Source organism: Somniosus microcephalus, chromosome 13, assembly GCF_052327205.1.
Source record: "Somniosus microcephalus isolate GS21.2 chromosome 13, FLI_Smic_1.0, whole genome shotgun sequence".
Lineage (NCBI taxonomy): Eukaryota > Metazoa > Chordata > Chondrichthyes > Squaliformes > Somniosidae > Somniosus > Somniosus microcephalus.
The window spans coordinates 29513955-29527081 of NC_140999.1; the positions used below are offsets into that span (position 1 = coordinate 29513955).

The 13127-nt window shown below is 44.6% G+C and overlaps 1 protein-coding gene across 1 annotated transcript in view; it reads left to right on the forward strand.

The window, feature by feature from the left end:
• LOC147108173 (unconventional myosin-Vb-like) overlaps positions 1 to 13127 on the forward strand; it is a 196481-nt gene that overhangs the window by 84741 nt on the left and 98613 nt on the right. Inside the window, exons 15-17 of the mRNA XM_086004704.1 lie at positions 7810 to 7947; positions 8901 to 8998; positions 12776 to 12862. Of these exons, the coding sequence (XP_085860830.1) occupies positions 7810 to 7947; positions 8901 to 8998; positions 12776 to 12862 (323 nt within the window). The remainder of the gene's footprint in view (positions 1 to 7809; positions 7948 to 8900; positions 8999 to 12775; positions 12863 to 13127) is intronic.

Consider the following 13127-nt stretch of genomic DNA (forward strand, 5'->3'; position numbering starts at 1 on the left):
AGCTCCTTGTCGGCTTCTCATTGATGTGCTGGAATTGCTTACTCTCAACATCTCTTCGTACATTTGGTCTGAGCAAATCCAGACGAGATCTCAACCTTCGGTTAAAGAACATCATGGCTGGGGCCTGGTTGGTGACTGCATATGTCGCATTTCTGTAGGCTAACAGGAAATTGTCCACCTTATGCTGTAGTGGAATTTCATCGTCGCACATGGCCTTTATTGCCTTCTTAAAGGTTTGTACGAACCTCTCAGCCAATCCATTTGTGGCTGGATGATACGGGGCGGATGTGTAATGCCTTACCCCATTCCTTTTCATAAATCTTCGAAACTCTTCGGACACAAACTGTGGTCTGTTACCAGAGCAAATCTGCTCTGGCAAGCCGTTCCTGGCAAAAATGGTCCGTAGGACTGCAATAGTTTTCTCCGTGGTGGTGGAGGACATTTTGATCACCTCGGGCCGTCTCGAGTGCGCATCCACGGCTATTAAAAACATTGAGTCCATGAATGGACCAGCAAAATCAATATGCACCCATTGTCATGGAGATGAGGGCCACTCCCATGGGTGTAGAGGGGCATGTGGTGGTGCATTTTGGACCTTCTGGCATCCTGAGCAGTTCTTTGTCAGGTCCTCGATTTGCTGATCGATCCCCGGCCACCACAAGCCCTAGCAAGGCTTTTCATTTTCACCCCTCCCAGATGACCTTCGTGAAGCTCATTGAGCACACTCTCCCTTAACTTGGGTGGAATTACCACTCGGGATCCACACATCAAGGTCCCCTGGCATACTGACAGCTGTTCTCTTCTGGATGAGAATGCTGGCAACAGTGAGTCGCCATGTGCTGGCCATCCCTTCACCGTCAAATCATAGACCCGAGAGCGTGTCGGGTCATTTCGGGTCTCCTCCTCTATACCAGCGTTAGTTACTGGCAAGCATTCAATTATAGTGGAATGGAATATTTTGACAGGATCCACTGCTGGTGCTTCCTCCGCAGTAGGCAGTGGCAGGCGTGATAGCCCATCAGCGTTTCCATGCTGTTTCGTGCCCTTATACTCGATTTCATATTGGTGCGTCCCTAGAAAAAGGGACCATCTTTGTAGCCGTTGCGCAGTCATCACCGGAAATCCCTTCTTTGGATTAAAGATGGAGACAAGTGGTTGGTGGTCAGTCAGCAAGGTGAACTTCTGCCCGTGCAGATAGTGATTGAACTTTTTCACTCCCCACACTAGGCTGAGGGCCTCCCTGTCAATCTGGGCGTAGTTACGCTTGGCTGAGGTTAGTGACCGAGACGCAAAGGCTACTGGCCTCTCTGAGCCGTCCGGGAATTTGTGCGACAGCACCGCTCCAATGCCATAGGGTGATGCATCACACGCCAACCGAATTGGTAGTGCTGGGTTGAAATGAGCCAACACCTCTTTTGATGTGATCAATGCTTTGCTCTTCTGGAAAGCTCGTTTACATTCGTCACTCCACTTCCATGGTACCCCGTTTGCAGTAGGGTGTTCAGTGGGTGTAGTACTGTAGACAAATTCAGCAAGAACTTATGGTAGTAGTTCACCAGCCTGAGGAACGACCTCAGTTGTGACACATTTTCCGGTGCTGGAGCCTTGATTACTGCCTCAATCTTTTCAGGGGACTTATGTAACCCCTCTTTATCAATAACGTGGCCACAATACGAGATCTGCTTCTGGAAAAACTCGCATTTGTGGCGATTAGCTCGGAGCCCATATTCCTTCAATCTAGTGAGCACCTGCTCCAGGTTGGCGAGGTGATCACTGTCATTTTCGCCCGTGACCAGGATGTCGTCCAAATAACACTGGGTCCCTGGAATCCCTTGCAGGACTTGTTCTATTGCCCTTTGCCAAATAGCCAGAGCTGATGCTACCCCGAACACCAGCCGGTTGTATTGGTAGAGACCTTTGAGTGTTGATCGTGCGGTACTGTTTCGAGGCTTCTTCTACCTCCATTTGCAGGTATGCCTGGGCCAGATCAATCTTAGTGAAGTGTTTCCCTCCAGATAGCGAGGCAAAAATATCTTCAATGCGCGGAAGCGGATATTGCACATTGTGAAGGACTGGGTTCACTGTCACCTTAAAGTCCCCACAGATGCGAACCACCTTTGGTTCCCCAGGCATATTACTCAACGACCTCTTCATTACAGGAACGATGGGTGTAGCCCACTCGCTACAGTACTCCTGAACCTTCCAAACCTTCCAGCTCTGCTTCGATGGCTGGGCGGATCGCATAAGGTACCGGTCTGGCCTTAAAAAAAACTTTGGGCTTGCATTTTCCTCTATTTTGATCGTCGCTGTTATGCCTTTTAGTGTTCCGAGTCCCTGCTGGAACACTTCTTGTGCATCAGTTAGCATTTTTGACAGTCATCCAGGTGTGACGTCGTCATCCTTTTTGGCATCTACAGTCAGTGCTTGTATGGAATGCCAATCTAGCTGTATCTTCCGGATCCATTCACGTCCTAGTAGTGGTGGTCCTCCATCTGGCAATACATATAGGTCCATTTTTGGTGTTTCCTTGCCGTTATATATCACGTTCACCCTTATTTTTCCTTTGGGGTAGACTTTTTGCCCCGTGTACGTCTTCAAGACAATCTTTGTATCTCTCAAGGGTATATGTTAGAATAGCCGCTTGTAGTCCCTTTGGTTTATGACTGTTAGGGCTGATCCTGTGTCCAATTCCATTTTCACTTGGACTCCTGCTATCTTGAGCGTGACCCAGATAGTTTGGTGATCCTCCGTTTTGATCACGTTGGCCCTGAAATTAGGATCGGGGGCTTGCCGCACGTGCAAGCCCCCCGATGTGTGCGCGCCGACATCTGAAGCCCGGGCCTGCTTGCATTTCCTGTCACAGGCCTGGTTCAGCTGTGCGCGCTGTGCTTACCTGATCCAGCGGTGTAGTTAGTGCGATGTGCCGGCTGGGATCAGGTGAGCACTGTGCAGCCAATCGGGGAAGGGAAACTCATTCATGAGTTTGACAGTAAGAGCTGTCAAACTCATGAAAAGTATGGGCTGCCAAAACACTACTTTAACTTTAAATAAAATTTTAAAAAACATCCCACTGATTATATTAACTATAAATAAGTTTTTAAAAATGTTTTAAACAATTAATCAATTTTTTGAAAATAAATTTTTTAAAAATAGGGTCTAAAACTAAACTTACCATCCTGTAAATTCTTTAAAAATAACAAACCTGTGGAAAAAAAAAAAAAAAATTCTACATTGTACTAAAAGCCCACTTACCTGAAAAACTAAATGCTTACGTCTTGTTTTTCCACGCGTAAAGACCGGAGGCCTTTACACGCGCGCAATTCTGGAGGGGGAAAGAAAAAAAAAGAATTTTACTGCGCACGCGCTGCCTGTGCAGTTGCGCGCGTTCTGCCTCTTAACCCCTTGGGTCAGAGGACAGGAAATGCTGGTTTTCAGCGCATGCGCTGTGCATGCTGAAAACCGGCAATTCCTCCGGGCACACGCGTGAGTACCCCGTCCTTACTCACGCGTTGTGCCGGAATTACTGGGCCATTATGTAGTTTCAGACAACCCAGCTCCTTGCTTCCAGAGTCTGTATCACTTTTCTGTTCGTCTGAACTACTCTCCGTCACCTTATGTACCTTTCTTGTAATAATAATAATTCAACTTTATTGTCATTGTACAAGTACATGAACAACGAAATGTGACCTTGCAAGCTCCCATGAGTCCAGTACAAATAACATTAACATTAAACGTAAATAGCACCGTCCTGGGAGAAGCAAAGCCGCTGCGTCTGTGCGCGCCGCCATTCCATTTCCACCATTCCTCCTGTCCGACAATCTTCAGCCCAACGCCCGGGCCTGCTCACCAGCCGCCCCTCCCGGGGCTCCTTCCGTGACCTTCTGCACCTGGTCTTCCCTGATGGTCACCCCTCCAGGTACTAACCAGGCCTGGCTCTGCTTAGCTTCCAAGCCTTGCCAGTGACCCTGTCCCTAGTCCCAGGAACAGGGACTTCTCCTGTGGAGATTTTTTTCTGCTGGTTTTCTTTCCCGACCTGCAGACTCTTGCTATGTGTCCTACTTTTCCACACTGTCTGCACACTTTGTCCTTGAACCAGCAATCATTATGGTCGTGTGTTGTTCTGCCGCAGCGATAGCACTTCACTGTTCCGTATGACATTTCATTTGTGCCATATTCTTGCGGTCTCCGTTGTATCTCTGCAGCGCCCCGTGCTGCTGCTTCGTGTGACACTGCAATGCTGAAAGCCTTGTCCAGCGTAAGATTCTTTTCTGATAGAAGCCGTTTCTGGGTTCCTTCACTTTGAAGCCCACACACAAACTTGTCCCTTAAAGTATCTATTTGCTAGTCCCGTTCCAAACTGGCAGTGTTTCGATAGCTTGCGCAGTTCCGTTAAATACTCAGCATTACTTTCATCTTTATGCTGGTTCCTTTTGTGAAACTTAAATCTTTCTGCTATCAGCAGCGGTGTGGGGTTTAAGTGGTCCTGTAGGATTGACACTATGTTTTCAAAATCCTTTTCTACTGGCTTCTCTGGGGTTACTAGGTTTCGTAGTAAGCCATACATTTTTGCACCCACTGAATTCAACAATACCAGCGCTTTCTTGTCATCTGGCACCTCATTCGCCTTGCAGTATACTTCTATGTGTTCGACATATGTCGTCCAATCTTCGACTTCATTGTCGAACGCTGTGATACTGCTACTCTTCGGCATTTTTGGGTGTGGTTAGACTGGCTTAAAATGGCGTCTCCCGCGCTTTCCTTTCTTCCCCGCTGCGGCTTAAAATGGCGTCTCCCGCGCTTTCCTTTCTTCCCCGCTGCGACTTAAAATGGCCTCTCCCGTGCTGCTGCCAACGCCGCTCTCGGCGGTTCTCGTGGCAAATGGCGACACCCTGTGGGTTTTGTGCGCTGCTGCTGCCAATGCCGCGCTCTGTGGTCCTCGTGGCAATGGCAGCGCCTCGCGTTTTCCTGCGCGCCTCTCCCCCGTTGACGCTGCTCGGCCCTTGAACACCGGCTGCGCTCTGCTCTCTCTCGTCTCTCTCCCCATTGACGCCGCTTGGTCCTGAACACCGGCTGCGCCCTGTGCGCTCTGCCCTCCCCCGTCGATGCTGCTCGGCCTTTTTCTGTGCCGTTCGGTCGGCTCTAGCCGCCGCTGTCCGGGAAGGGTCTGCACAGTACCTGTTGCCAGCCCGTTTCGCTGGACCACCGTGACTGGAAAGCCAAGCCTGGCTCTCGACAGCCTCCCCTGCGATGCTCAAATCTCCGCTGGATGACTGGGCGGTTGCCTGTGGTCGACGCCCATGCTTCTGGACTCTACCTCCTTCCACTGTTCTCCAGGAGCGAATCCCTGGGAGGTGATGCAGAGTTGCAGGTAGGTTCGAATCTGCTCGTCGCCAATGTTGTGTCTGTGTATAATAAGACACAGACTGCAGGAGAAATGGTACAACAGGTGTTTACTGAATGAGGGTTACTCTAGAACTAACTCTACAGATCACTACTCAGGGTTTATATACAGGTGTGGTCACTGCCGGTACTACAGTATACAGGAGCTGTAAAAAGTAGTTCTCTCCCTTAAAGGTACATACATTACAACTAGATTCATTGCTCTTTTGATTTCAGACCACTTAAACTAATCCTGGATGTGGTTCATGCCTATATTTCATGAAGGCTTTCCCGATTACAACACACTACAGGTTCTGTGAAATCTAACCAATTTCTTTTTGACATCCGCAGATTGGATTCCTCTCATCATTTCAACTTTAATTACTAGATGAATGAACTTAAATTAAAACTACAAGGAGACAGTAAACTTGCTTCTCACAACATGGGAAAATTAGCCCATTTCTGTGTCTCCACAGTTTTAAGTTATGACCTATATCAGAATGTTCTCAATGTGACAATCAGTTTCACATGGCTTGGTATACATGCTGCTGAGCCCAATGGAAACTTAGCCATTTACAAATGACAAAATAAAATTTGGATCACTGTGTTCCTAACTTGCATTGGGGTCAAGGCCAGTTTTAACTTTGACTTGATAACCATACACTCAAACACAAGTTGTTTCTCAAACTGCATATTTTAGGATTTTGTTCTTTCACAACTGCTAAGAACCTGAATGTTTCACTATGATTTTCAGTATATATGGATTTTAATTGAGGAATTAAATTGTGTTGGATATAGTATATAGTTATAATTAATTGTAAAGGAACCTGCCACCCCTACATGGTCTAGCCTGCATGTTACTCCAGTCCTACAGTGTGGTTGACTCTTGATGCCTTTAGGGTAACTAGGATGAGAAATAAAAACACATTTAAAAAAAAATGACTATCTAGCACGGCAGCACATTAGAGCTATTCTCTTGCCCTTTGTGTTTTTTCCATCAAATGCCTCAATTTTTTTGCTTCTTTATAAACACTTCATTTTAGTTTGTTTTGCCATACCTTGTGCCCCTTGGTCAGGAGTCAACCTTGCTCAGACTATGCAGGTACGGGCGGCTGTGAGCCATCTCCAAGGGTGTAACGGCAACAATCGTTTACTTTTTTAATGCACCAAAGCATTCCAAGGTGACTTACAAGGCGTGGGGGATGGGACAGAAAAAATAGGAGGAGGAGGGAGGACACAATAAGGAGGTGACCAAAGTTGCAGTTTAAGAAGGTTTTTGGAAGGCTTTTGAGGATGGTGGCAAAGCAGAGGGTTTCGGGAGAATTTGAGCACAAGGGCACGATAGCTGAAGTTTGTGTTGCCAATACTGTAGAGATGGAAGAATGTAGGCTGGGACATGAGGCTGGAGGGGTTTGCAGAAATGGGGTGGAGCCAAGTCATGAGATTTGTGGATGAGAATTTTAAAATTTATGTCATAGGAGATTGTGGAGCCTGGCCACATAATGGGCAATAGGTAAGCTGGGTTTCTTATGGGGATAGGATGGCTTCAAGGCATTTTGGGTGAGTTGGACTTTGTGTAGGGTGGAGCATGAGAGACTGGCAAGGAGAGCACTGGAGAAGTCTGAAGGTGAGATGATTTAAGGCATAGATGTAAGTCTGTGTGGGTAAGGTACAAGTGGAGACTGGCAATATTGTGGAGGTAGAAATAGGCGGTCTTGCTGATGGTTCAGGTTTGAAACTTGATTTTAGGACAGAGGACACAGTTTTTGCATCATTGGGTTCTGCTTGAATAAAAACCTGTGAAAGGGGATGGATTCAGGCTAAGGTGCAAATTGATGGGAGGTGAATGCTATGATCTTGCCAATGTAGAGCTGGAGAAAGTTTTGGCTTATCCATGTTTTGGTGCTGAACAGGACAGTAGAGACAAATGGCTAATGGGTATATTTGGCAATTTTTGGATGCTGGCCTGATTATGGATAATGTTGGTAAAAGGCAGAATGCAGATGTTTAGGAGAAGGCATAGGAGGAAAAGTCATTGCAGGAAATGTATCTGTTGGAATATTAAAATATGGTTATATGGAGGTGGACCACAGATGGTGTAGTTGACCATACTGAAGTTGGAGGAATACAGTTGCAGTAATATTGGATGTAATTGGTAATTTAACTAGTGATCTCATTACTGAGCGTGGGCAGGAAATGAAATAGAAGAGATTCAAACAGTGGCTGCAGTTTCTCCACCCACAGCTGTGTGGCTGAGATTTGGGAATTCAGTGTGGGGGGCTCCAACTAACTACTTTAATGTTGGTGCACGAAAAGGTTGGCCACAGTTATCCAAGATGTAGTCTGTGTTGTCATGAAATAATTAGAATTATGCCCAAAAAAGTCTCCATGTTGGGATTTCTTTATCTTGTTACTTCTGTTGTTTTAAAGTCCGAGTTGATTGCTGAGCTTTTCCATGGCAAGGAAGCTGTTTCTGCAGGAAGAGGTCAGCTCTCCAATGTAACTTTAAAGTCTTTAAGAAAAACTTTGCCAGCAACAAGTGAGCACAAGAAAACCGTGGGCTATCAGGTAACTTAAAAACAAAAGCATTATTTTCCAAACCACAATATGCTTGGATTTTCAAAGTTGCCTCTACAACTGCATAGTTATAAAGTATAGTTGAATAAACATTTGCATTTTTCAAGAACAAAAGTGATGACCCTAAAATGTCTTGCTTCCAATGGGGATTGTTTGACTTTGTCTCACAAATAGAATGAATATTAACACAATTAATGGTGATGTCTTCCACTAGTGGGATAAACAGGTATGCAAAGTATTACTTTCCCAAAGATTTTTTAAACTTGGATTTCCACTGATTAGCTATATGTAATCTACTATAAAATTGAGCATCATGCAGTATAATGATACACATGGACCTAAAAATTGCAATACCTTGGTATGAAATTCTTATCACTCTAGATATCATTCCCCAAACTTTATTGCAAAAAATGAAAACCTTGCACATACTGTAGAATGTTTTGCCAGAATGTTTTGCCACAGGGTATAGTTAACATGGAGAACGTACATGTTTTAAGTGGATAATTATTTGAAGATGTGGGACTATGGGAAAGAGAGCAGTGGGTGTGATTTAGTTTTGGATTGCTCTAGCAAAGGGCTGATGGGCTGAATGGCCCCCCTTCTATGCTGGAAACGTCTATGGTGATTTGGATCTTTTGCTTCCACCCCCCAAGCTCTGCTCCTTCATGGGGAGATGTCACTCCTACGCTTGGTATTGCAAAGCTGAAATTGGAACCTCTGGGTTGGGGCAATTGAACAATGTACTGCCACACTTTGACGTGACATGTTAATGTTCTAGCATACAGCATCATGTCTACTGAAAACTGTTAAATTAAAATTGAGTTTTTTTACAAACTAGCTGTTTGTGTTTAGGTTTATAGCAGACTACTTCAGTGTAATATCTAGCATTTCAGTGTGTGTTGTCAAGTTACTAATTAACAAATGATGAACATTATTTTCTGTAGTTTAGAGCTTCACTCCATCTACTAATGGAGGCTTTGAATTTGACAGCCCCTCACTATGTCCGCTGCCTAAAGCCAAATGATACAAAGCAACCATTCTCGTGAGTAAATCTGGTCCTGTTGCTTTTAATATCCATAAGTGTAGACACATTTGTAGGTATCCCATAAAATGGTGTTAAGTAAAACTAGCCATTGCAGATGGGTAAAATATGCCATAACATTTCTTTTTACCAGTAAAAAGAACCGGAAAAAATGGCAAATTAATCCTATCCAAAATTCTTGTCACTGCACAAAGACGTAAATATTCAATGGAAAATGCAGAGAAATCCATTTTAGCCCCATTCCCCTGCCCTTTCCTCATAACTTCTCAAATTTTGCTTTTTCAAATATTTATCCACTTCCTTTTTAAAGAGCTATAATGGATTCTGCTTCCGTCACGGTTTCTAGTAGAGCATTCCAGAGCCTAGCATAGAAACATAGAAAAATAGGAGCAGGAGTGGGCCATTCGGCCCTTCGAGCCTGCTCCACCATTCAATATGATTATGGCTGATCCTCTCTCAATACCATATTCCTGCTCTCTCACTATACCCCTTGATGCTTTTTGTGTCTAGAAATCTATCTATCTCAAATATATTCAGTGACTTGGCCTCCACAGCCCTCTGTGGTAGAGAATTCCACAGGTTCACCACCCTCTGGGTGAAGAAATTTCTCATTTCAGTCCTAAATGTCCTATCTCATCCTGAGACTGACCCCTCGTTCTAGAACCCCCCACCCCAGCCAGGGGAAACATCCTCCCTGCATCCAGTCTGTCTAGCCCTGTCCGAATGTTATACGTTTCAATGCTCTGCATGAAAAAAAAACTTTCTCCTGACATCTCCCTTTGTTGTTTAGACAGTTATGCTCTCTAGTTACTGATTCAATGACCAGTGAAAATACTTTATCCCTGTTTACTTCATTAAAACTGCTCAATTTTGAACATTCCATCAGATCTCATCTTAAATCCTTTCACCTCTCTACTTCACTTCATTGAGCCCTTCTCAAACCCATCTTTTTTTGGCCAGGCTTTTGTTCACTGTTAATCTCTGCCTTTATGGCTTGGTGCACATTTCCCTGTCTCTTTCTATTTGTGAAATGCCTTGAGATGATTTTTATTAAAGGTGCCATGTAAATGCAAAATGGTGGTGACAACAGCAATATTGGGGATAGTATCACCATTGCTGCTCCTGTCTTGGACTTCTGGAGGGCTTACATAAAGGGAGGCTACAACATTTGTGTTTAGCATCGTTATTATCGTAGATGTATAGAAACATAGAAGATAGGAGCAGGAGTAGGCCATTCAGCCCCTTGAGCCTGCTCCGCCATTCAATGCGATCATGGCTGATAATCCAATTTCAGTACCCGGTCCCTGCTTTCTCCCCATACCCCTGGATCCCTTTAGCCTTAAGAAATATATCCAACTCCTTCTTGAATATATTTAATGAATTGGCTTCTACTGCCTTCTGTGGTAGAGAATTCCACAGGTTCACCACTCTCTGGGTGATGAAATTCCTCCTCATTTCTGTCCTAAATGGCTTACTCCTTAGACTGTGACCCCTGGTTCTGGACTCCCTGACCATCGGGAACATCCTTCCTGCATCTAGTCTGTCCAGTCCTGTCAGAATTTTATAAGTTTCAATGAGATCCCCTCTCATCTAAACTCCAGCGAGTACAAGCCCAATCGTCCCAATCTCTCCTCATACGTCATTCCTGCCATCCCAGGTATCAGCCTGGTGAATCTTCGCTGAACTCCTTCCATGGCAAGAACATCCTTCCTCAGATAAGGCGACCAAAACTGCACACAATACTCAAGAAGTGGTCTCACCAAGGCCCTGTACAACTGCAGCAAGACATCCTTGTTCCTGTACTCAAACCCTCTCGCTATGAAGGCCAACATACCATTTGCCTTCTTAACCGTCTGCTGCACCTGCATGCTTAGCTTCAGCGACTGGTGCGCAAGGACACCCAGGTCTCGTTGCACTTCTCCTTCTCCCAATTTATTGCCATTCGGATAATAATCTGCCTCCTTGTTTTTGCCACCAAAGTGGATAACCTCACATTTATCCACGTTATATTGCATCTGCCATGCTTTTGCTCAATCACCCAACCTGTCCAAATCATCCTGGAGTTTCTCAGCATCCTCCTCACAGCACACATGCCCACCCAGCTTTGTGTCGTCTGCAAATTTGGAGATATTACATCTAGTTCCCTTGTCTAGATCATTAATATATATTGTGAATAGCTGGGGTCCAAGGACCGATCCCTGCGGTACCCCACTAGTCACTGCCTGCCACTCGGAAAAAGACCCGTTTATTCCAACTCTTTGCTTTCTGTCTGCCAACCAGTTCTCTATCCAAGTCAATACCTTGCCCCAATCCCATGTGCCTTAACTTTACACACTAATCTCTTATGCGGGACCTTCTCAAAGGCCTTCTGAAAGTCCAAATACACCACATCCACTGGTTCTCCCTTATCTATTTTACTAGTTACATCCTCAAAAAATTCCAGTAGATTAGTCAAGCACGATTTACCTTTTGTAAACCCATGTTGACTTTGTCCGATCCTGTCACTGTTTTCCAAGTGCTCTGCTATTACATCTTTTATAGTGGACTCTAGCATTTTCCCCACTACCGATGTCAGTCTGTAATTCCCTGTTTTCTCACCCCACTATTCAAAAAAGGTGGTAGAAACATTAGCTACCCTCTAATCCATGGGTACTGTTCCAGATTCCATTGAATGTTGGAAGATGATCAGCAATGCATCTACTATTTCTAGGGCCACTTCCTTAAGTACCCTAGAATGTAGATTATCAGGCCTGGGGATTTATCGGCCTTCAATTTCCCTAACACCATTTCCCTACAAATACTGATTTCTTTCAGTTCCTCCCTTTCATCAGACCCTCTGTTCCCTGACATCTCTAGGAGGTTATCTAATATAACTTGCTCCTAAATTTTTGGAGGGAAGAAGTTCCTTTTAAAGTGTGAACATATCAGCAATTTAAGTTTTAAGAACAATGATACCATGGTCAGTATTTATTTACAATTCTAATTGAGCATTGACTTTAAACATTGGAATTATACAGCTTATGAATTTCATTATCCAGTTTGGAGGGTTGGGCTTGGTGGATGTATGAAGGCACATGAGAATTAGTGATCAGTTTTATCAGAGGGACAGTATTTATGCTAGCCTGTTAAGAAAGGAAGATGACTGTAAAGCTGCTGCTATGTTCCACTTCCCAGCTATACCCTCTCTGATTCAGCATCCTGTGTTTTTTTTTTAAGCCCTAACCCTAAAGAGAAACGGTTTCCAGTGGCAGAAGGGTTGGTAACCAGTGGACACAGATTTAAGGTGATTGGCAAAAGAACCAGAGGCGACATGAGGAAATATTTTTTTTTACACAGCGAGTTTTGATCTGGAATGCACTGCCTGAAAGGGTGGTGGAAGCAGATTCGATAGTAACATTCAAAAGAGAATTGAATAAATACTTGAAGGGGAAAAATGGCAGGGCTGTGGGGAAAGAGCAGGAGAGTTGGATTAATTGGATAGCTCTACCAAAGAGCTGGCACAGGCACGACGGGCTGAATGGTGTCCTTCTGTGCTGTATCATTCTACGATTCTAATGTGAGCAGGCAACTGACTGTGCTACCCACCTGCAGTGTTGAATAGTGGAAGGCAGGAGTCAGCAGGTCATGTTCCAAAGTTTGAAAAGAGCTGATGGATGATCAGCTCTAAAATATTGGAAATGGCAAAGCAGTGCAGTCGGTGCCTTCGAATTTTCATTGTTCAAATTCTGCTTCCTCCATTTGTCATTATTGCTACTGATCTCACTGTTTCTGCTACAGGTTTAATTCAAAGAGAATGGTGCAACAATTAAGAGCCTGTGGCGTTCTGGAGACAATCCGTCTCAGTGCTGCTGGATATCCATCTCGGTCTGTATGGGTTGAAAATGGTTCAAAATTACAAGAGCTCTGTGTTGGGTTTCTTTATTCGTTTTATTTATTTTTTGGTCTTCTGTGATACTATTCTTGTTGTATGTGAGCCCTAGCTCTCTGCCTCAGAGAGTGCTTTCACTTGCCCAGATACCTAGCCAAATCCATAGTGTGCTGAGCGATTGAACACTCTTCAGTGTTTCAGCTAAGGGTTTTATCATGTGCTCTCAAGTCTTCTTTCTCATTTTCGGAAAGTGACATTGTC